This window comes from Natator depressus, chromosome 9 (genome assembly GCF_965152275.1).
Source record: "Natator depressus isolate rNatDep1 chromosome 9, rNatDep2.hap1, whole genome shotgun sequence".
Taxonomy (NCBI): Eukaryota; Metazoa; Chordata; order Testudines; family Cheloniidae; genus Natator; species Natator depressus.
The window spans coordinates 46,432,992-46,458,507 of NC_134242.1; the positions used below are offsets into that span (position 1 = coordinate 46,432,992).

The 25,516-nt window shown below is 42.8% G+C and overlaps 1 protein-coding gene across 4 annotated transcripts in view; it reads right to left on the reverse strand.

The window, feature by feature from the left end:
• UGGT1 (UDP-glucose glycoprotein glucosyltransferase 1) overlaps positions 1–25,516 on the reverse strand; it is a 93,891-nt gene that overhangs the window by 65,123 nt on the left and 3,252 nt on the right. For all 4 annotated transcript variants that reach the window (XM_074964014.1, XM_074964016.1, XM_074964017.1 and 1 more), the window contains exons 2-7: positions 22,257–22,395; positions 13,688–13,770; positions 12,968–13,098; positions 9,433–9,545; positions 5,777–5,951; positions 4,110–4,206 (exon numbers count right to left, since the gene is read on the reverse strand). In XM_074964014.1, the coding sequence (XP_074820115.1) occupies positions 4,110–4,206; positions 5,777–5,951; positions 9,433–9,545; positions 12,968–13,098; positions 13,688–13,770; positions 22,257–22,395 (738 nt within the window). The remainder of the gene's footprint in view (positions 1–4,109; positions 4,207–5,776; positions 5,952–9,432; positions 9,546–12,967; positions 13,099–13,687; positions 13,771–22,256; positions 22,396–25,516) is intronic.

A 25,516-nucleotide genomic window follows, 5' to 3' on the forward strand; every position in this document is an offset into this window, starting at 1 on the left:
TGAGCAGGAGGCCCAGTCGACTGAACATGTTCATGGTGAGCTGGACATGAGACTGCACCTGATCCCTGGAGCGGCCCCGAATAAGCCAGTTGTCGACGTATGGGAACACTTGGATCTGTTGTCGATGAAGGGAGGCAGCCACAACAGCCAAGCACTTGGTAAACACCCTGGGGGCCATAGATAGGCCAAAAGGAAGGACGGTGAATTGAAAGTGCTGTTGATTGACCACAAAGCGAAGGAAGCGTCTGTGCACTGGGTAGATCAAAATGTGGAAGTACGTGTCCTTCATGTCAAGGGTGGCATACCAGTCTCCAGGATCTAAGGAAGGAATAATGGTCCCTAGAGAGACCATGAGGAACTTCAACTTTACCATGAATTTGTTGAATCCGCGTAGGTCCAGGATGGGCTGAAGCCCGCCCTTGGGGGATTAGGAAGTAGCGGGAGTAAAAACCCCTGCCCCGTGACTCTCTTGGAACCCCCCTCTATCGCCCCCACAGCTAGGAGTGATTGGACCTCCTTGTAGAAGGAGGTGATCATGAGAAGGGTCCCTGAAGAGGGACAGGGTAGGAGGGTGGGGAAAAAAGCAAATTGAAGGGAGTAACCCCTTTCCACCGTGTGAAGAACCCAACGGTCTGATGTTATGTGAGACCACGCACGGAGGAAATGGGAGAGACGATCTTGAAAAGGCGGGGAAGGATCCTGAATGGAGACTGGTGCTCCGTCCTCGGGCGCACCTTCAGATGTTCTGCTTAGGCCCAGTCGATGGCTTGGGAGGGCCCTGGCCTTGGCTGGCTTGGTGGCCAGTTTGTCTTCTTCTACCACCTCGGCCACATCTTCTAAAGAAGTCCTGTCTTGGCCGAGGGGGAGGGTAGGACCTCTGAGGCTGCAGTCTAAAGGGCCTTCTCTGCGTTACTGGGGTATGCATTCCCAGAGAGCGCATAATAGTTCGAGTCCTTCAGACTCTGCAGCCTTGAGTCTGTTTTGTCTGAGAATAGGTCCTGGCCATCAAAGGGTAGGTCCTGGAGGGTCTGCTGCAACTCTGGTGGTAAGCCAGAGACCTGTAGCCATGAGATGCGGCACATGACTATGCCTGAGGCCAGGGTCCTAGCTACCGAGTCCAGAGAGGCTTGCAGGGAGGTTCTGGCCACCTTCTTGCCCTCCTCCACTAGAGCCCCAAATTCCTCTCTGGACTCCTGTGGAACCAACTCTTTGAATTTCTCCATAGAGCGCCACGAATTATCGTATCTGCTTAGGAGTGCCTGCTGGTTGGCCACCCTGAGCTGCAAGCATCCGGCCGAGTACACCTTGTGCCCAAAAAAGTCTTGGCATCTAGTGTCCTTTGATTTGGGCGCCGGGGCCTGCTGACCATGCCGTTCCTTCTTGTTGACCGAAGCCACGACAAGGGAACACAGTTGGGGGTGCTTGTAGAGGTACTCATATTCCTCTGAGGGGACAAAGTACTTCCTTTCCACCCCCTTGGCCGTAGGTGAACTAGAGGCTGGCGATTGTCAGATTGTCTTGGCATTGACCTGTATAGTCCATATGACTGGGAGGGGCACCCTGGACGGTGCCTCCGCGGACAGAATGTCGGCCACAGGGTCCTCTACCTCCACCACCTCCTCTATCTGGAGATTCATATTGCGCACCACCCTGCGGAGCAGCTCCTAGTGGGTGCGGAGGTCCATAGGACCCGAAACCGTAGTCCCTGCCACTGCCTATTCAGGCGAGGACGAGGAAGATACCCCGGGACTAAGGGATCCTGTGTGGTGTCCTCATGTGGAGGAACTTGTTGCCCAAGGTCCACCACACTAGGGGCATGGGCTTGTGTTGGCACTGGAGCAGTCCCCTCAGAACCCCCCGGGGGATGGGGGTGGGGGGCGAGACACAGTGGCCTCCGGTACTCGGGGCTCCGAAGGGGCGGAACGGGAAGCCCCTGAAGGAACCCCTTGGGCCTGATGGTATGCCCAGGGGGTCCACCGTCAGGGGTGATAAGAAGGAACTGAGGGGGTGCTGGGTCGGCTGGGGCATATATCCAGTGCCATGAAGGCACCACTCCAGGGGGCGCCTCAGCCGACCCACCGAGTGTTGCTGGGGTAAAAATCTTCCGACGATTGTGCACTTGTCGCGCACACACCTAATTGGAATCGATATGAGCAAGTACTCGAAGAAGAACTGAGGAGTGACAGTCCATGGTCATATGGCAAGTCATTGTGAAAACTGGAAATAGAAGCCAGTTCTTGTGACACCCAGCCCTGTGATCAGTTCACTAGACCACAGCTGCCATGAATATCTAGCAAAAAGTTCATTAAAAAAGTAAACCAGCTAAAAACAGGATGCTGTATTAGCCACCAAATACAAGAAACAGAGGGTCAGAAGTGAATCTGGAAATTACGCTCCTCTGCCCAAGGGATGTTAAGAGCTCCAAAGGAGAGCACAGCCTGTGTGTTAACTGTAGAGATGACTCAGCAATAGTGGGAAGAAAAGGGGGTTGGATAAGAAAAAGAAAAATAGAGGAGCAGTGGGATTCACTAGGTTAGCAGGATTTTTCAGTGTTACAAAATACTCTATTATTTATTATTAATGAAAATAATGTATATATTGACTAACACAAAAGCATCTTCCCACAGATTCAGTTTTATCCAGAATGAGCGTGTTTTCTGTCTAAAAAAGAAAGGGGGAGGGTTCCCTCCCTTGGGGTTGTGAAAACAGCTTCTGTTCCATAAACCAATACACAAAGGTCTTGCTGAAGTTGTAATGATACATTAATAAAATTGCTCTCACACTAATGCAAGAACAAAAGCTTCCTAAATTGAAATTAATCAGATGCTCCAGTGTGCCAGTTATTCTCAAAATGATAATTAACTAATAATTTAGGCTAAAAAGAGGCATTTGAATTAAATCTGCTCAATCTAGAATAATTTGAGGGATAATTTTTTACACTGCAAAGCATTTTATTTTAAGAATTTCAGAGAGAATATTGACAAAGTACACAATCAGACAGCAGCAGAGACCCACCCCCTAAAAAGGGCAAATATAATAAAGTACTGTGTTAAATGTAAACTACTAAAGTAAAGGGAAAGCTTAAAAGAAGATTTGACAAGGTAGGGAAACTGTTTCTGTGCTTGTTTCATTTAAATTAAGTAGCATTTTTCTTCTGCATGGTGAAGTTTCAAAGTTGTATTATGTTAATGTTCAGTTGTAAACGTTTGAAAGAACAACCATAATGTTTCGTTCATGGTTACGATTATTTCAGAGTTAAGAACAACCTCCATTCCTGAGGTGTTTAAGTTTAGGGTTCTACTGTATTTAGAAAAAGGTCACACTGCAAACCCTAAAACATCTTGCATGAAGTGTAAGTTTTGTTCTACTCAACAATTATCTATATTTACTCTGGATGAAAGGAAATTTATTTAAATACAGTATGACTACTGCTATCTTTCTACTGAGTTTACCGCCATATAGGCTGAAACAGTAACAAAATTAATTTCAAAGTATATATGTGATCGAGACAATGCTAATATTTTAAAACAGATTAGGAGAGCAGGACTTGCTTTTGATAGTAGCTATTTCTTTTTAAAAATCCAGAAGTATTGGATGTCTGCTAAATGGACACAAAAATAATTAAATGCAATGCTATAAAACACATATATACATAAGAACTTAACTAATATGCAGTTTAGCCCGTCTGTGTCAGATTTCCAGAAATGGGGATTGCCCCTATTCTTGCTCCAGAGATGGTAGGAGGGGCAAAACTAATTTCAAATATTTTAGTCTCCATCTCCCTGGATGGCTTGGAAAGCTGAAGGAGGAACCATACTATGCTCGGGACAGGGGTAAGTAAGAAGTAATGTCTTGGTGGTGCACAACAGTAATCTGTCTAATCGAAGAATGGCTCTGAAGAGAGTAAACCTGCTCCCAAAATTAGAGGAGGACAACGACAACACGGAGCGTAGGAAGGAAGAGACTGTAGCTCAGAGCTCAGACAGGTAAGAAGAGCACCATCTCCTGCCCTCTGGGAGAAAAACTATTCATGTGAAAAAAATATGAAACCATTTTATTATAACTCAAATTATTTGTATATAAAATTCTTATTTTAAGTAGGAATTCACCTTTCACCTGGGTATCATCCTTGGCCTTATATTCTGTGCTTTTAATAGCCAGTTCCACACCATAGCCAGACAGATAGACTTTTTCTTTACTTGGATTCTGGAAGAAAAGGTAAAAAAACAGCAGCACATAGCATGTCTTTGTATGGATGTATCACACACTAAGCTAGTGTTTCCCATGGCAATATGAGCAATTTTGCTATGTATTTAAAGGGATTGGAGTGCCAGAGCATGAATGTCTGTCATTTTAGGATTCAGACACAACTTGTACAGTATAAAATACATAAGTAGCAGCCCCAGAATGAGTTATTTTGCAGGAGTACAACATAATCGTTTAATGTCTTATTATATTCCTACTAGGCTCTTTGCAGAAGAGGATGACAAAGAATCATTGGAAAGAGCAGATCACACTAGGGCTGGTGAATGGTCCTGTGATGGAATCCCTTGCTGCGTCCAAAATAAAGCTTGTGAATACCGAATAGAACCAAACAAAAAAATGATGCTGCATAAGCCAATATTTGAGCCAACTTTAGACGGATACATTTATTTAATCAAAATGAACAGCAGGGAAGAAAAAAGTGGTTCTTTTTTGCTGAGAAGCAAGGGAATGAAAATACTCCAGCCTCCAGCATCCACTGAATGGTATATAAGGAATACCACAGAAATGATCAAACCAATTAACACTTCACGACAGGAGATCATATATTTATGTTTCATGATTTTAAGATGACACCTCTGAGCACTTCATAAAAAGTCTTAACACCATATTATAATCAAATGGCTTTATAACCAAGGCCCAGAATTAAGCATTTTATGCAAAGAATGGGAATTCTGTCACATGGAATCATGTGTTATTTTTAAAAAGAAAAGGGTGGTATACAGCCTTATTCTTTTTGCTGTGTCTCACCGAAAGTACAAATATCACTAAAGCTGAGCCAGTTGATGCCTTTTCACGTATAGCATATTTGGTTGTCAATCCAAGTACTACATTTATGGCTTTTATCAACACTATCACACCATCAGGAAGAGAAACTAAACAGATCAACACTCTTGTAAGCCACTAAAAATGTACAATTAAACATCCATTCTACAATTATTCCTTTTGAGATCCAGTATAGAAAGTAAATTTGGGGTTGTCCCCCCTCCGGATTGATGGGATGGTGGGAGAAACAAGAGCAGATCACAGTAGGACTGGTGAATGGTTCAGCAATGGAATTCAATCCTATTCCAAATAAAAGGAATGGCCTCCGTTTGGAAAATACCTCTCACGCTTTACCCACGCAGCTTATGCTACAAATGTTTTGTGCTTCACCACACCCATGCAAATATTGGATAATAAAAGGAACTCTTTTTCCTAGACATTTAAATGATAAAGTAATTTTCATAATTTGATTGAATAGATATGTCAGAATCCAGAAATGCAGTCTGAATATTCAGTTTAATGCAAATAAAATATTCCTGTAACAGGAAATATGGGCCTAGATTTTCAAAACAGGTGCCTAAAATCAGCATCCTATGTCCAGATTCACACCTCTCAAAAGTTAGGCCACTTATTTAAGTATCTGAGCGTGAATGTCAGAGCCTCACCTTAGGCACCCATTTTTTCAAGTCTTAGCAAGAGGTTCTTTCTAATTCCAAAGAAATTGGTTCAAAATAGTATCAGTACTTACAGCAACATAGTGTCTGAGGATGTAAGTGATTTCTCCTGCACTGGCTTTCGAAACAAGCAGGTTGTGGAATTTGGAAAACTCCTCAGTGCCAATCTCAGCATAGAGTATGACAACAGGACTTTCTGGGTTTGAGAGGGGGAATCTGTGATCTCCTTTGAACAAAAAAGGCTTCAGCCTAAGAACAAACATCAAGAATTAAAATGTGGTGGTTTTAACATGCACTTGAAAGAGGAAACTAAGCAAGATGCATCAAAATCTCTTTTCCCTCCTTGTGTAACCATCAGGTGTCTTTTCACAAAGGACAAGGTCTCAGACTATTCTCAATTCATTATTAAGCGTGTCAGTCATTCGTGTGCGATGGCAAAACTTGGATAAGATGAAAAAAACAGGGCTCCAAAGGTTCAACTGTAAAACTGGATGGCGGGGGTTGGAAAGCACCCAACCATGATCCTTATATAAATGAGCAACAATGTTTTCAATAAACTATTTATTGGGGCATGAGTCCTAGCTAAACACAACAGACATTAAAGAGCCATTTCCAACCTCCTATAGGTTTAGTTTTCCTGTTCTGTATTCTTGTGTGTGTATTTTCTTCTCTTCTTTTCAAATCTTGCCCCTAATATAAAGTTCAAAATATTCCCAAATGGGATTTACCAACAGAATGCATCGGCAGTGCAGTGAATGAGCAAGATGATGCTATGCACCTACACATGAACCAGAAGTAAAATATGCCAACCTTTATGTTTACAAAAAAATCAAGCTGCAAAACAGAGAAAGAGGAACCCGAAGACAGATTGTAGTTTAAGTTTCTAAGATGTTAATAATTACTTTTTGTAAAGTCCCTCACTTTTTAGTTTGGTTACCAAGATTTACTGCCAATTTCAACTCAATTATTTCCTCGCATAATCCTGTTAGTTATGATGGAAAATAAATTTAAGATTACTATCGTGTGTCATTTTAAAATAATATCTGAATGAAAATAAAATAAAGCTGAGACTCATGTATTTGTCAGCATAAGCTCTGAGTTTCTGTTGTCCTAGTCTTAAAAATGTGGAACACTTACAGCAGAACCACTCTCAGAAATGGTTTGTAAGCATTCTGCTGTCCAGAATTTTACTGTTCATGGAAAATAACAATATGGTACCACTGACTTTAAATTTAGATATCTGTACTATAAATACTAAAGTATTTTACATGTTCAAAGGATTAGTGTCTTACTATACCAGGGGTCTCAAACACATGGCCCGCGGGGTTATTTTCTGCAGCCCGCCAGCTCCCCGCAGCCCCCCTAGCGTTTACCTAGAGCGGCTCTGGCCCAGCGCACACCGGGGGCAGAGCAGGCTCCCTCCCTGCCTGCCTGCCCCCACGCCGCTCCGGGAAGCAGCCAGGACCTGTGGGGGGAGAGGCGGGGGGCACAGGGGTCTGTGTGTTGCCCTGGCCGTGCCTCCTGGTACCTCCCCCGAAGCTCCCATTGGCTGGGAACAGGGAACCGTGGCCAATTGGCGCTTTGGGGGAGGTACCTAGAGGATCAGCCAGGGCAACACACAGACCCCATTGTCCCCCCCATCCCCCCCCAGGTCCCAGCCGCTTCCCGGAGCGGCAAGGGGACAGAGAAGGCAGGTACAGAGCCTGCCCTGCCCCTGGTGCACGCTGGGCTGGACCCACCCCCCGAATCCTTCCTGCAGCCAAACCCCCTGCCCTGAGCCCCCTGCTGCAGCCTGCACCCCGACCCCCTGCGCTAAGCCCCCTGATGCACCCCGCACCCCTCCTGCACCCCCTGGAGGGGGGGAAGGGGTGGGAAGAGGCAGGGCAGGGAGGGACCTCATGGAAGGGGTGGTGCCTCATGGAAGGGGTGGAGTGGGGACAGCACAGGGCTGGGGCAGTGGGTGGGGGGGCTGGTCAGTGGTGCAGACCTCGGGCCAATGTACTAGTCCTCATGTGGCCCTCGTGGTCATTTGAGTTTGAGACCTCTGTACTGTACGAACACATCAATGTCCTAGGAACACAGGAACTACATCCAGATTTTGGAGTGGTCAGAGAGTTCATAGTCCTCCACAGTTAGACACAGGTTGCAGCGGAGGGCTTAATAAATGTGAGAACTTTGTTAAGGGAGTTCTCTAGTTGCTGCTTAAAGCATGGCTCTGTGTTTGTCCTCATACTACACAGATGCGACCATTGGTGTGCATATACTCCACTATCCTTCCTCCAACAGGGGTCAGCACCATAATGCAGAGGAAGACATAAACCCTCATAATGGACAGTTATGCAGTCGGGATTACCTGGGGGAAGTTTCTGCCTAACCTCAGGCAGTTTTTGTCCAAAACATTATCTCATGCATTTTTGTACTGTCAGCAATCTACTCTACCACTGATTAATTTTGAGCAACATTCAGGCAGACCCTGTGTAGTAACATTGTGCAGTCCAACCATGTTCCTCTTAAGACAACTTCTGTCCGGCAATCCAAATAAAGAATCCTCTCTGTTTATTACACCCAAATTCTGTTCCTTCTCTCATGAGGGACACTACAACTTTTATTCTCATTAATTTAACTGTGGCTCTTCTGATTATTCATATTAAATGACTAATTACTGTTTTTAATCCTAAAATGTTTGCCGTCAATAATATCCAGCAGCAGCAAATTCCAAAGATTAATAATGTTGTGAAACAGTGAACTGTCACATGGGGGTGAGCAAGCAGCTGACTCCAATTAAGCAGTCCTCTCAGAGGACTGCCCTATATAAACCAGGCCCAGCTCATTCCAAGGAGAAAGATGAATGAAGCAGCTCTCCAGAAGATGCAGGGGAGGAGAAAGGAAGAATACCTAATGGGGGAAACAGCTCCAGAAAGGGGGCAAACACCTTGGGATAACAATTCTATGTTTAAGGAGAACGAGGCACCAACTGCGGCCTGCCTACCTCCCTAGAAAACTTTGGATTTGCTCTAAAGGTAAGAGAACTATGGGGAGAAAGCACTAAAAGCTTTCAGTGTAAATGAGGATAAACTAATACTTATAAAACAGTGTATTACTAGTACACTTTCTCTGGCTCTATATCCCCCCGTTACATACCTCCTCCTGCCACTCCCCTTTTTCTGTGATGGTCACATCATCCTGGCCCACCAGAAATAGCTTGGTGACAAATGCATTTTGGAGGAGTGGGGAGAGGAACTACCAGTTTTAGAAGTGTGGCCTTTTATTTTTGATGGGTTTCCCTTTGCTCTCTTATTTTAAGAAAAGAGACACAGGAGCATCTGACTAACTTCTTCTTAACCTTTCATTAACTTTTATATCGTTATTATGTCAGCTCTTCCTCATCTCTTTAAGTTGCCCTGATCTTTTTTAAACTCTTTACATGGACATTTTTCCACATTTCTAAGAATTACTACTGCCCTTCTACAGACCTTTTCCACTTCTGCCATTTCCTTTTAGAATATCATTACTTTACGGTACAATTTTTGAGAATGAGAAGGATGAGAGACAATTATTCCTGACTGGTCTAACACCAAAGAATAAATTGCAAATGTGTTTACTACTCTGCCTAAGAAAGGTCAAATATAATCTGCAAACAGAGTATGTAGAAAGTAGGAATTCAATGAAATTTCCCCACTTAAGTCTAACAAAGTTACAGTTTGGGCTAGATCTTATATAAAAAGACTACCTTTCTGAAGCTGTTTGTAAAAGGATTTCAAGGGTGTCAAATTCACAAGTCTTCTTCCCATGCACAGCAAAAAATGAGTTACAACCCACTGGTGGAGGTTCGTCTGCTGCTATCTGTATTAAAATATCTGTGTTACAATATAGTTTGTAAAATTTTCTTCGAACAAAGATAACAAATCACATTACAAAATGAAACTGAAATAGGACTTTTAGGCGATAATAATATTGGGCTCCTAATCAAGGAGCGCAACGTGATGTACAACTCCCAGTACTAATGTAATTAAAAGCTACCTGCTAAACAAACAAACAAAAATAAAGCAAGAACACTGAACACTTAAATTTCACGAATGATTTGGTTTGCAGAGGGCATTTACAATGATAGGGCTTTTCACCCCCCCAACTTCTGTGTAGTTACATAAGTAAAATAAAACAATTTTCAACACTCTATGCATAACACAAAATTCCATATAATTAAGCACCAAAAATTCAATCTCTCTAAACATGAACATATCAGATCATTCAAGATGAAAAGAAAAACCTCCTCAGAAAGGAACACAAGTCTGCCTTTACTAAAATAAAGTACTTTACAGAATGGTGCATATTATTTAACAAACTATAAAATGTACTAGATCTGTAAATAAAGGTCAAAGAATACAATTTCCATTTAAGGATTCTGTTGACTCCAGTTCCACGTGCATGGGATATCATCTTTAGAATCCCACAACAGAACTACTGAAGAACTAGTAAGTTTATGATGTCACAGTTGCCATGGAAATGAAACAGAATTAAATATACAAATAGAACAATTCTTTGATTAAGGTTGCTAAGGCCTGGTCTACACTATGGGGTTAGGTTGAATTTAGCTGCATTAGATTGATTTAAAAAATGACTGCGTCCACATAACCAACCCCGTTCCGTCGGTCTAAAGGGCTCTTAAAATCGACTTCTGTACTCCTCCCCGACGAGGCGAGTAGCGCTAAAAATTGACCTTGGAATTTGGGGTAGTGCAGACGCAAATAGTCCATATTGGCCTCCAGGAGCTATCCCAGAATGCTCCATTGTGACCGCTCTGGACAGCGCTTTGAATTCCGATGCACGAGCCAGGTACACAGGAAAAGTCCCGGGAACTTTTGAATTTCATTCCATTTGGTCAGCGTGGCGAGCTCAGCAGCACAGGTGACCATGCAGTCCCCCAAGAATCGTAGAGCGTAGAATGTGTCTACGCTCCTCCTATCATCTCCGTCCCTGAGGTTATCGCAGATTAGAAGGGGGAAAAAAAAAAAACGCACTCGCAATGACGTTTTCCGAGCTCAGGCAGTCCTCCCACACTGATAGGGCACAGCTTAATGCATGGAAGCGTTCAGTGGCAGAGGCCAGAAAAGAATTAAGTGAGCTCAAAGAGCGGAGGCAGGACACGATGCTGAGGCTAATGCGGGAGCAAACTGATGTGATGAACCGTCTGTTGGAGCTGCAGGAAAGCCAACAAGAGCACAGATCCCCGCTGCATCCACTGTATAACCGCCTCCCCTCCTCCCAGTGTTCCATAGCCTCCCCACCCAGGCACCCAAGAACACGGTGGGGGAGGCTCCGGGCAACCAACCACTCCACTCCAGAGGATGGCCCAAGCAACAGAAGGCTGTCATTCAAACAGTTTGATTTTTAGTGTAGCTACAATAAGCAAAGTGGCCTTGTCCTTCCCTCCTCCCCCACCCCACCCGGGCAAACTTGTCCTTTTTTTTTTTTTAATTAAGAAAGAAAGAATGCATGGTTTCAAAACAAATAGTTACTTTATTTCGAAGGGAGGAGGGTGGTTGGCTTACAGGGAATTAAAATCAATGAAGGGGGTGGGTTTGCATCAAGGAGAAACACAGAACTGTCACACCGAAGCCTGGCCAGTCATGAAACTGGTTTTCAAAGCCTCTCTGATGCGCAAGGTGCCTTGCTGTGCTCTTCTAATTGCCCTGGTGTCTGGCTGATCAAAATCGGATGCCAGGCAATTTGCCTCAACCTCCCACCCCGCCATAAACATCTCCCCCTTACTCTCACAGATATTACGGAGCAAGCAGCAATAACAATAGGAATGTTGGTTGCGCTGAGGTCTGACCTAGTCCGCAAACAGCGCCAGCAAGCTTTTAAAAGTCCAAAGGCACATTCTACCACCATTCTGCACTTGCTCAGCCTATAGTTGAACTGCTCCTAACTACTGTCCAGGCTTCGAGCCATGGAAACAAGGGGTAAGCGCGACTGCACGGTGCTGCCGACTGGGAGAGCAGCCAGAGGCAGAAGCCTCCAGCTCACATAGTATTCCAGGCAGGACTGAATCTCCATGAGACAAAACTTGAAGAGAATGACCTGGAGTCTCTGGCTCCCATTCGGTGCTCTAAGAGGAGAATAGCCATGTCTGTCCAGGCGCCCCTGATCAACCTCACCAAGGTCTGCCAGGAGCACCTAGGAGACATAAGACGGCCATCAGTCCTACTGCACCGTCTGCTGCCAAGGCAAGGAGCTCCTGCTGTGTAGCAATGCAGTACCGCATCTGCCAGCAGCACCCAGGAGACGTACGGTGATTGTGAGCTGAGTGGGCTTCATGCTTGCCGTGGCATGGCGTCTGCACGGGTAACCCAGGAAAAAAAAAGGCAGAAAACAATTGTCTGCTGTTGCTTTCACGGAGGGAGGGAGGCCTGATGACATGTACTCAAAACCACCCGCGACAGTGTTTTTGCCCCATCGGGCATTGGGAGCTTAACCCAGAAGTCCAATGGGCAGCAGAGACTGCGGGAACTGTGGGATAGAGCGGTGCACTGTGGGTAGCTAAGTCGATGCTAGCCACGGTAGTGAGGATGCACTCCGCCAACTTAATGCGCTTAGTGTGGACATACGCAATCGACTGTATAAAATTCGTTTCTAAAAATCGACTTCTATAAAATCGACCTAATTTCATAGTGTAGACATACCTTTAGAGGCAACTATACACTTATCTACCCCATTACTTACAAAGCCGAAATATTTAAAAAGGAATTAGATGCCAAAGTCAAAAGGAAAAAAACCCTGGGTCACAGTTAAGTTTGTGCTGTGATAAAAATATTTCTATATACATGAGAATATTAATGATATGAGTATTGTAAAATGTATCTTTGAGGCCTTGCAGGGAGACTTCTGGCAAAACAGTGAAGATTTACATTAATATTTCTAAAGTAAAAGTAAGCAGCAAATTTTAAAAATGTTAAGCCATCTGAAAGAAGCTAAATAAGGTACAAACCTCTTTTCCCCTCTTCAGATCTCCATTCATTTCACATCAAAATATTTAAAGTGGTTTAATTACTTTTGAAGTACTTTTTGTTTTTCCAAAACAAGCTAGGGTTTGACTATGACATGGAATGGAGGCCTTTATTAGTTTGAAAACAAATGTCGAACTACTTCATCATTTTTATTATCTGAGCCACAAACTTAATGTCTGTAGGTAGCTGAAGTAGCTACTTCCTTCCTGGATCCTATGAAACACAGTCATTGGATGGCTTCCATTGCTTTGTACTAACCTGCTGAAAGGCTTGAATCGTAGCAGAGTAGGAACGTAAAGACAGGGAAAACTTCAACAAGTTCTGCTGCAGTGGTGACAGATTCTGGCAGGCTGCTTTCAGCATTGCATGGTAAGAGGAATAATTAGTACCTGCAAAGCCAGAGCACAAGCAATTAACCTCCATGTGAGACTACTGCAGAAGAGGGCCATTTAACTGTAAATCATGGGTTTTCACAATAACCTATACTATGAAAAGTGCATGGGGCCATTATGTAGTTAAAACCTGAAATAATAAGGGCCAATCTCACTAAGCAACATGAAAGCATTACTCCTGTCTTTTTTAGAGCCCAGTTCTACAGCTGGATCTGCGCTGAGTTCATGTAACTTTAGATGCAACTGCAGGATCAGGGCCTAAACATGAGGAGTATGGGAATATAGTTAAGTTGCCAGCTACTTACTAATTACAAAATTACTTTTTCCAACAAACAGGAAAGAAAATATTTACAATATTTTCTTGTCATGGCACAACCTGACAAATCAGTTTTAGCACATATAGATTGGCTTTAATCAACTGGCTGTTTGATTGCCCTGTTCAGGTCACAGTTCCCATCACAATCTAAGTCATATAGATAGTTTATGTTCCATTTTTCTGTGATTGCATACACTGTAAAACATTTTTGCTTACTCTTCATCTATGCTGATTAATATCAAGCAAGGAAAAGGGTTTACAGAATCTTACCACCATGATCTGATGATCTAATTTCTTGACTGGCCTCGACAAAAGTCCAGAATTTCTCTTGACCTTCTTCTGCTAAAAATTCACTGCACAGAGAGGGGGAAAATCTTCAGTAGAACTTGTTTTATGAAGTTTACCTTAATTTACAGTGCTTTATGAAATTGTTAGCTTTTACAGCACATTTAATCCCTAGCATATGTCTGCCCATATAAGAAAAACAAACATCATTACTAGGAAGGAAGCTAGAAATAGCAGGATTGCTGCAAGTAAGGCTGATTGATAGAACTGTGTAGAGCAGTGGTTCTCAACTAGGGGTATGCATACCCCTGAGGATATGCAGAGGTCTTCCAGGGGGTAGGTACTCAACTCATCTAGATCAGTGTTTCTCAACCTCGGGGCTGCAGCCCCTGGAGGGGGTGGGGGTTGTCACGGAATGGGTGTAGGGGGACTGCAAGTGCAGAGTCGGCATTAGGAGGTGGCAAGCAGGGCAAATGTCCAGGGCCCCCGTGAAGCTAAGTTACTCTTCAGCCGCCGCCTGGGGCTTGGGCTTCAGACAAGGCTCACAAGTGAAAAACAGGCTCAAGTATCACACTGAAATGTAAATACAATATTTATATTCCAATTGATTTTTTTATAATTATGATAAAAGTGAGAGCCAGCAATTTTTCAGTAATACTGTCCTGTGACGCTTTGTATTTTTATGTCTGATTTTCTAAGCAAGTAGTTTTTAAGTGAGGTGAAACTTGAAGTATGCAAGACAAATCAGATTCTTGAAAAGGGTACAGTAGTCTGAAAAGGTTGAGAACCACTGGTGTAGAGGATGCTTGTAAAGCACTTATAATTCCCTCAAAATCGTAAGTACTAAAATGCACAAGTGTACATAACTTGAGGTTTCAATCTATCCCTTTTATGTCTGAGCTAGCAATATTTGTGGGAAAACCCATTTATACAGTGAATTACAGGACATATTTATGTGACTGTTTCGTGGGTTTTTTTTTAAAATCTCCCCTATTTCAATAGCCCTGTAACCATTCCTAACAGTCATGATCAATAAAGTAGCTAGATTTTTCTAATATGAAAAGTTTTATGTGCTCCAAACACCAGGGGTTTATTTATTTTGACTATGAAATCAAGTAGCAACAGGATAAGATAAAGAGCAAGTTAACCAGGATAGCAATTTGCGTCCAAGTTTCAATCTATTTTGAGCTAATCCTGATTTGAACTTCTTGAGAACAATTGTGCAGCAAATTACTATACCAGTTTCAGTAAATCAAACTGGAGGGAGGATTCAGCACTATAGTTTCACCCACATTCACATCACTCCATAGCTCAGTGCAGAAGCCTGCTCATCAAACACTTAAGATATAATGATCACTTATCCTGAAGGTGTTCATTAGTGTTTGAAATATTTATTTTCGGTTCCGTCTGGTTCCCACTTAATCTCTAATCTCAAGGAGGGCTTCTCCTGTCAGCTTAGGTACTCCGTTCCTGCCTCTTGCAGAGATGGAGTACCTGTGTCAACGGGAGAAGTCCTCCCATCAACATAGCACTGTCTACACCCAGGGTTAGGTCAGTTTAACTGTGTCACTCTTGGGTGTGGATTTTTCCAACCTAGTTATACTGACCTAATTTCCTACTGTAGATGTGGTGTAAATGTGGTCTTTTGTATAAGTGTTGTCATGCAGACACATCACATGGTTCAGGCTCATCTGTACCTTTCAAGATATGTCTCTCTCCATGGACATGCTTTCTAAGGCTTTGTCTACACTGGAACCTGAATGACGAAACTCTTCTTCAGGGGTGTGGAGAAAAAAAAAAAAAAAACTACACCCACCCACCCCTACTTGTGAACGACAAAACTTTTGCCAATGAAAAGCGCCAATGTGAACAGAGCTCTCTCCTGCAGACAAAGCTACCGCCACTTGTTGGGGATGGAAGTTTTGTCAGCAGAAGAGTTCTCTCTCTCACCTGTCGCCAAACAGCGGCTACACTGCGTGCCTTTTAGTGGCACGACTGTAGCGGTACAGCTGTGTCGCTAAATGGTGCGTAGTGTAGACATAGCCCTAGTGACAGGCCCAGCACCTGCTCTTAGAGTGGAATCTCAATTCACCTTTCTCCCCTCCCCCCTACTTTAGATGGGCTCCTGGTTATGGCACCCTGTTTACCAACCAGGCCAAACTGGTTTTGATGTCAGCCGAAGACTTTCCTTCAGGAGCTATGATCAGTATAAAAATGCATGGACACCAGACCGCTTCTTCAAAACATACTAATTCAGTGCCAGCAGGGATCATTTTCCATCCTATTTTTAGCAACCCGAATAGCAAACTGTGTCTAAAACAAACTCTTAAATAAATACTTATTTAGGAATCTAACTTCAGGTACCTTTTTAAAAAAAAATCTTGGCCAGAAAATCAGGAACAGCTTCCTGACAAGAGACCTATTAAGCTGTAGAATAAGCTATCAAGGTTCCAATTCTGATGATTCCATTAAATCTTAAAGTGAGGTAATGAAGATCCTAACTTTACTATCTCCCACCCATAGAACACAGATTTTTTAGTATCAAGAATATTTAATACCTACTTTACCATTGGGACTTTCTCCATAACCTCATTTTGTTTAGACTTTGAAGGGCTTAGTCTCAGCTTTATATGCACTGAGGTAGGAACATACTGTACCATCCTTTGTGTCAACTACACTTAATCTTGTTTCTTAAAATGCCTTTGTCACGGTATTTCTCTTAATTTCAAGGCCCTCTCCACCCCCAGTGTTTTTAACAGCTCTTTAAAAAGCTTTAAATTAATAACTTGTTTCCTTGCTTAAAAAGTTTTCCTGTTTTGATGGGCCAATTGGCTTTTTTATTGGAGAATTTCTCAGGAGCACTATACTCCTGGCATATTTCTTTTTAAACAGTTAGGCATTCCTAAATGTTATAAGGACTTTCATGTCCATAGACCCTGGTGATAAATGTGTATTAAAAACTGACATTACATAAGAGAAAGGTGATTAGATTTTGGGCCTATAGACCTGTATCATTTTCCTGTAAATGTTTCATTAAAGTTCCTATTCAAAATATTCTTTAAATAAAACTTAATAAGTGAATAGGTTTTTTAAAACATATTGCTCCATTCTTTTTTTTAAACACAAATCTATTTTTTTGTTCTTGGTGACTTATTTAAAAGTCTTTGATAGCGTAAGGTACAACAATCTTTTCTCCAGGCCAGGTTACTAATACCCAAACCTGCAAACACTTAGGCACTTAACTTTATGCAGACAACAACTGGGCTACTCCTATTAGTAAAGTTAAACATGTATTAAGTGCTTGAAGGACCTGAGCCTATGCAAACATCATTACACATACAGGATACAATCCTGCTTCTGTCCAAGGGAATTTTAACATAGAATCCTCTGGGGGGCATGACAGCCCCCCCCCCCCCAACATGAGGTTTATAAATAAAACCCTTGGGGGGTGGGGGGAGGAAATACATTAACACAGGTGTGTAATACTCTGACCAAGTGTTGATTCATGACACAGAACTTATCCAAAGGAATGTCTATCAAGTGTGTGGGAGTATTTCCCCCCTCCCCCCACCTACAAAAGGCGCAGTGATCATGTTTAGTTTGCAAAGTTAGGAAAGAGACTGAAATCCAGGACTTCTATGGTGGCATTCTCAGAAATGCTTCCAATTCCATGCACAGGTCCAGGTAGGCAGACAGAGCTTCAGAGTCTCAATGTGTGGATGAGACGATGGTGTAGAGAGGAGGGGTTTACATTTATTACGAACTGGGGAAACTTTTGGGGTAGGGGGAGCCGATACAAGAAAGATGGGCTCCACCTAAACCAAAGTGGATCCAGACTGCTGGCACTTAACATTAAAAAGGTTGCAGAGCAGTTTTTAAACTAAGAGATGGGGGAAAGCCGACTGCTGCAGAGGTGCACGTGGAACGGACAGAGACTTCTCTTAAGAGGAGAGTCTATTGATAGAGATTCTCTAGGTTTTAGTCAGGAGGAGAGGATGGAAGAGGATAAAGTATGGGCCAGATCAGATGAGAAATATTCACAAAGAATCCGACACAGAAAAGGGCAGACAAATAAACAGTGACAAGTTTTTTTGAAGTGCTTGTACACAAATGCTAGAAGTCTAAATAATAAGATGGGTGAACTAGAGCGCCTCATGTTAAAGGAGGCTATTGATATAATAAGCATCACAGAAACCTGGTGAAGTGAGGACAATCAATGGGACACAATCATTCCGGGGTACAAAATATATCGGAAGGACAGAAAAGGTTGTGCGGGGGGGGGGAATTGGCACTATAAGTAGAATCAAATGAAATAGAAATCTTAACAGAATCCACATGTTCCACAGAATCTCTATTGTGACAAAAGCTCTGTCCTTGTCTCCGTGGGTCCCGCGATTCCTGGTGGATTTCACAAGCCTCAGAGGCTCACTGTGACCCTCCACGTAACCAGTCTCTTTCTAGAGACAAGGGTCACAGTCTACTGAGCCATTATCATATGCCAGCGAGGGAGGTGAGGAGAAGCCATCCTCCCTTGCACAGTTTCTGTTGTCTCCCAGTCTCCGTGATTAATCGGGGGGGGGGGGGGTGTAAAAGGGGAGAGCCCGGGCCCGCCCTCTACTCCGGGCTCCAGCCCGGGGACCGTAATAGTATCAGCTATGGTAGCTGACCTTTTAGAAACATGACATGTACAATTCCCTGGGCTATTTCCCCACAGCAGCCCCCACTTCCTCAGGCTCCACTTCCCCCTTGCCTCAGGGCCTCCTTCCTTGTGCCTGATATGGTGTGTACTGCTCAGTCTCTCCAACAGCACAACTTCCTCCCACAGCTCCTGACATCCGCACCCACATCACCAACTGGGAGGCTTTTAACTCATTTCAGCCTGTCCCTGATTGGCTTCAGGTGTCTCTATCAACCTAGCATTCTCCCTGCCTTCTGGAAAGTTCTTAATTGGCCCCAGGTGTCTTAAATGGCAGCTGCTCCAGGTCAATTAACTTTTCCTGGCACCAGGGATTTGTTTAGCCTGGAGCTAATATATCTATCTCCCACTACTTTTCTATAGCCATCTGGCCTTGCCCTGTCACACTATGGATAGTAATTCCATGCTCCTAATAAGAATATAACAGCAGGGATCTATTATCAACCACCTGACCAAGACAGTGATAGTGATGATGAAATGCTAAGGGAGATTAGAGAGGCTATCAAAATAAAGAACACAATAATAGTGGGGGATTTCAATTATCCCCATATTGATTGGATTAGTCACCTCTGGATAAAATGCAAACACAAAATTTCTCCATACTTTAAATGACTGCTTCTTGGAGCAGCTGGTACAGGAACCCCACAACAGGAGAGGCAATTCTCAATCTAGTCCTGAGTGCAGCACAGGATCTGGTCCAAGAGGTAATTATAACAGGACCTCTGGGAAACAGTGACCATAATATAACAACATTTAACATTCCTGTGGTGGGAAGAACACCTCAACAGCCCAACACTGTGGCATTTAATTTCAGAAAAATGAGGAAGATAGTTAAACAGAAATTAAAAGGTACAGTGACTAGAGTGAAATCCCTGCAAGCTGCATGGACACTTTGCAAAGACACCATAACAGAGGCTCAACTTAAATGTATACCCCAAATTAAAAAACACAGTAAGAGAACTAAAAAAGAGCCACCGTGGCTTAACAAGCATGTAAAAGAAGCAGTGAGAGATAAAAAGGCATCTTTTAACAAGTGGAAGTCAACTCCTAGTGAGGTAAATAGAAAGCAGCTTAAATACTGCCAAATTAAATGTAAAAATATAATAAGGAAAGCCAAAAAGGAGTTTGAAGAACAGCTAGCCAAAAAAGCTAGCCAAAAAAGGTAATAACAAAATGTTTTTTAAGTACATCACAAGCAGGAAGCCTGCTAAACAACCAGTGGGGCCCCTGGACGATCAAGATACAAAAGGAGCGCTTAAAGACGATCAAGTCATCACAGAGAAACTAAATGAATTCTTTGCTTCAGTCTTCACGGCTGAGGATGTCAGGGAGATTCCCAAACCTGAGCCGTCTTTTGTAGGTGACAAATCTGAGGAATTGTCACAGATTGAAGTGTCACTAGAGCAGGTTTTGGAATTATTTGAGCAACTTAACAGTAACAAGTCACCGGGACCAGATGGCATTCACCCAAGAGTTCTGAAAGAACTCAAATGTGAAATTGTGGAACTATTAACTATGGTCTGTAACCTGTCCTTTAAATCAGCTACTGTACCCAATGACTGGAAGACAGCTAATGTAACGCCAATATTTAAGAAGGGTTCTAGAAGTGATCCTGGCAATTAGAGACCAGTAAGTCAGTGCTGGGCAAATTAGTTAAAACAATAGTAAAGAACATAAATTGTTGTGCAAAAGTCAACATGGTTTCTGTAAAGGGAGATCATGTCTTACTAATCTATTAGAGTTCTTTGAGGGGGTCAACAAACATGTGGACAAGGGGGATCCAGTGGACATAGTGTACTTGGATTTCCAGAAAGCCTTTGACACCCTCATCAAAGGTTCTTGTGTAAATTAAGTTGTCATGGGATAAGAGGGAAGATCCTTTCATGGATTGAGAACTGGTTAAAAGACAGGGAACAAAGGGTAGGAATAAATGGTAAATTTTCAGAATGGAGAGGGGTAACTAGTGGTGTTCCCCAAGGGTCAGTCCTAGGACCAATCCTGTTCAACTTATTCATAAATGATCTGGAGAAAGGGGTAAACAGTGAGGTGACAAAGTTTGCAGATGATACTAAACTGCTCAAGATAGTTAAGACCAAAGCAGACTGTGAAGAACTTCAAAAAGATTTCTCAAAACTAAGTGATTGGACAACAAAATGGCAAATGAAATTTAACATGGATGAATGTAAAGTAATGCACATTGGAAAAAATAACCGCAACTATACATACAATACGATGGGGACTAATTTAGCTACAACTAATCAGGAGAAAGATCTCGGCGTCATCGTGGATAGTTCTGTGAAGACGTCCAGGCAGTGTGCAGCGGCAGTCAAAAAAGCAAATGGGATGTTAGGAATTGTTAAAAAAGGGATAGAGAATAAGACAAGAGAATATCTTATTGTCCTTATATAAATCCATGGTACGCCCACATCTTGAATACTGCCTACAGATGTGATCCCCTCATCTCAAAGAGGATATACTGGCATTAGAAAACGTTCAGAAAAGGGCAACTAAAACGATGAGGGGTTTGGAATGGGTCCCATATGAGAAGATTCTAGGACTTTTCAGCTTGGAAAAGAGGAGACTAAGGGGGGATATGACAGAGGTATATAAAGTCATGAGTGGTGTGGAGAAAGTGAATAGGGGAAAGTTATTTACTTGTTCCCATAATACAAGAACTAGGGGCCACCAAATGAAATTAATGGGCAGTAGGTTTAAAACAAATAAAAGGAAGTTCTTCACTCAGCGCACAGTCAACCTGTGGAACTCCTTGCCTGAGGAGGTTGTGAAGGCTAGGATTTATAAAAGGGTTTAAAAGAGAACTGGATAAATTCATGGAGGTTAAGTCCATTAATGGCTATTAGCCAGGATGGGTAAGGAATTGTGTCCCTAGCCTCTGTTTGTCAGAGGGTGGAGATGGATGGCAGGAGAGAGATCAATTTGATCACTACCTGTTAGGTTCACTCCCTCTTGGGCACCTGGCATTGGCCACTGTCAGTAGACAGGATACTGGGCTGGATGGACCTTTGGTCTGACCCAATATGGCCATCCTTATGTTCAAGTTTGGTTATAAGGACCTTAAACAGCACTGATAGCTTGACCCAAGATCGTGCTAGTTGTTTGTGGTGCTTATGGTCAGTGAATGGGTGGGTGTCTCTCTTCCCTTCACAAATTCTTCTAAATTAACATCCCTGCACTGTTTCCTTCATCTTTTTGATATCAAAATGCATTTGAATTAAACCCAATCTGTTGTCAATCATTCAGCACATAATGTATGACACCTTTAATTTATTTTCAGCAAAGACTGTATGGGTATACCAGCATATTTTCAAATCAGAACTACATGAGAATACATGGCATAGCGTCACTGCTCAGATGGGGAAGCAGGTGCTCTCTGGACACATTTATGAGGCTGAATGCTACAGCTGGCAAGAGCCCAGAAGTCAGAGGTGCTGACAAGCAGGCTGCCTCAACTGGCTGGAGCTCTCTAATGATGAAGCGGGAAACAGTGCACTGATAATCTAGCTAGAAGAACAGCAGTGGGAGTGATGGGGTCGGTGTACTAATGTTGCTCCCCTCTACCGTATACCAGTCTGTTAACACAGGCACAGGAAAAATGGGACATGAGAGCAGAACTGTTCATCAAGTCCACAATACTGGGGGGGAGAGAGAACTGAGTAAACAGATTTAGACACAGCACATTAGTGCTTACATCTAGTTGCTAAGGTATGCTGACAAATACCATTTAATACTCTTCTAGGATTTACTATACTGTGTGTGTGAGATTTAGTCCACAAGCTAGCATTTTTATTCTTCTAAATTTCAGATTTGTGAATGAAAACTAACAGCCCGTATGCTTACCTTGCTTCCAGTAACAAAGGGGTTGACAACCACTTTGTAGTCAGGGACGTTGTCACTGCTTTAGAATCTGCCTTTGCTAGAGAAGAGCTGAACCAGATTCCAAGAAGTGCAATAAAAATTCCCATTTTATAGAAAATGCCTAGAGGGGAAATAAAGAAATAAAGTTTGTCTCTGAAACATTCCATTTATAATGTTTAGGGGGCGTTGTACAGAGTCCTAGTCCACCTAAAATGTAAGTCCAGGTTCTATTTGAAATTGAATGGCATGTGTTATGCAGGAAGTCAGACTAGATGATCATAATGGTCCTTCCTGGGCTTAAAATCCAAGAACCTAAGAATATAGGAGACAAGGATTGTAAGATTAGACGCCTCAGCTACAGCCAAGACTAAAACCATGGGAACACAAGGGCATGATAACCAGCTTTTTTGCACATTTATTCCTAGATTTGAAGGTCAGAAGAGACCAGTGTGATCATCTAGTCTGACCTCCTGCATAATATAGGCCACTGAACTTCCCCAAAATAATTGCTGTTTGAACTACAACAGGGATTCTCAACCTTTTTCTTTCTGAGGCCCCCCGAACATGCTATAAAAACTCCATGGCCCACATGTGACACAACAACGGTTTATCTTCATGTAAAGCCAGGCTGACATTAGGTGGTAGCAAGCAGGGCAACTACCCAGGGCCCCACACCACAGGGGGGCCCTCGAAGCTAAGCTGCTCAGGCTTCAGCTTGAGGCCCGGTTGGCAGAGCTCAGGGCAGTGGGGCTTTGGCTTTCTGCCCAGGGCCCCAGTGAGTCTATTGCTGGCCCTGCTTAGTGGACCCCCTAAAACCTGCTCACAGCCCCCCAGGAGGCCTCAGACCCCTGGTTGAGAACTGCTGAACTACAGCATATGTTTTAGAAAAACTTCCAATCTTGATTTAAAAATGGTCAGTGATGGCAAATCTACCACAACTCTTGGTAAATTGATCCAATGGCTAATTATCCTCACTGTTAGAAACTTATACTTTATTTCCAATGTAAATTTTGTCTAACTCCAACTTCAAGCCATTGGATTTTGTTAGACTACTGTCTGCTAGATTGAAGAGCCAATTATCAAATTTCTTTCCCCATGTAGATACTTATACACTGATCAGTTCACCCTTTAACCTTCTTTGTTAAGAAGCTCAGTCTGTTTAGCTTGAGACTGTCACCATAAGGTATGTTTTCCAATCCTTTAATCTTTCTTGTGGCTCTTCTTTGAGCCCTCTCCAATTTAAAATCCTTCTTTAACTGTGGACAGCACAACTAAACACAGTATTCCAGTAGATGTCACACCAGTGCCAAATACAAACTCAAGTTACCCTCCCCACCCTACTCAAGATTCCCGTTTATGCATCCAATTACTGCATTAGCCCTTCTGGCCATAGTGTCTCACTGGGTTATCGTGGTGGATATTCATCTGGACATGGACTCCAAGTCTTTTTCGGAGTGTTTACTTCCCAGGATAGAGTCTCCCATCCCGTAAGTAAGAGCTACACTCTTTGTTCCTAGCTGTATACATTTACATTTGGCCATATTAAAATACATTGATTGTTTGCATCCAGAATACCAGGAGATCCAGAATGCTTTCAGACCTGTCCTCTTCATTATTTGCTATTCCCACACTTGTGTAATCTACAAACTTCATCAGTGATATGTTTGCTCTCCATGAGCTGGAAGAAATGTCAAATAGCATAGGGCTAAGTAACTATCCCTGCAGGCCCCCACTAGAAACACACCTGCTTCATGATGATTCCCATTTACAATTACATTTGGAGACCTATCAGCCAGTTTTTAATCCATTTACTGTGTACCATATTGTTTTGTATGCCAAGTAAAATGCCCTGTGGGAGTCTAGGTATATTACAAACAGATTACCTTTATCAACCAGTTGAAATCTCATCAAAAGCATAAAAAATAGTTTGACAGGATCTATCTCCCATAAACCCATGCTGATTGGCATTAATTATATTACTCACCCTCTAATTCTGTGTGTCCTGTATCAATTCTACATTTTTACTGCCAGAGACCCCTCCTCACATACAGTGTGCCCTAAAAAAGGCATTCTACAAACTGGTCAAATTTAAATCAGGTGTAAGACTAAGTTTCTGACTCTTTATGGTTATTAAAAATCCTACACCCATTTCATAACTGTAGAGATTTATTGTCAGTGTCCTGACCAAAGTCAGACTTTAGGGTGATGGGAGCCAGATAAGATTACATAGAAGGCCCAGTTAGATTCAGTGGGTCCCTTCCCTCAGGGATACTCTTTCCAAGGAGTCAAGGGCCCTCAATTCTCTCTGGAGGCTGACTTAAGGATGAGGGCCCTATGGACAAATAAACTGGGGACCCTAATGGAAGGTCATGCTATAGTTTACAAGACACGTGCCGTGGAAATGATGCCATTATATCCTCTCTTCTGCCCCATCCATTCACCATGTTGTAGCTAATGTTAACTTTCCCATGATGACTGAGCCTCACCCCAAGTCTCAAATTCTTCCATTAGCTTTCTGTCTCATTCCTCCGTTCATACTCCTTAGCCTCATTTACTAAATGCTACATGGGGCCACCCCCACTCTGCTTACATCATGGCTCTCACTCCTCTTCTCCTTTTGCAAAATTTAATTTTGTTTTAATTAAAATGTATCCACCCATAACTCTGGGCACACTACACTCCACCCACCTCTTAGAATGTCATTTCTGCATCTTTTTCATGCTGCTGTCTGCCAGTAACAGCTTTCCTTTTCCACTATGCCAAACCAACTCACTCTGATCCTTTAAAGTCACTTCTTTCCAGCTAACATTCCACCAGTAACAACCCTCCCTCTGCTCTTACTTCATTATGTGATCCTTAACTTTGATTAAGTTAAAAGAAATAAACCCTTAGAATAAATGTGTCCTCCACAACTGCATAATCACGGTATATGTTTGCCCTTGGGAAGTAGCCAAGTTGGCAGCATGTGAGATTGCTGCAGCACTTCACTTTGGGCTTTCTCCTCCCACACTGTAAACAGTCAACATTGTTGTCTAACTCCCTACTTCCATGGACTTTAACAGAAGCTCACATGATGGGCCCTTCCCATCCCAAACTATTGCATATCGTTGCAGTGTACGGTTAAACAAATCTCATTCCAGTGATGACTCTGTGGAAACAACACTTAAAATCTCACTCAGGTCAACTCCTCCTTCCAAAGTCAATTTTAGTTCTGTGGAGTTTATTGTGGGGGAATCTTTTGA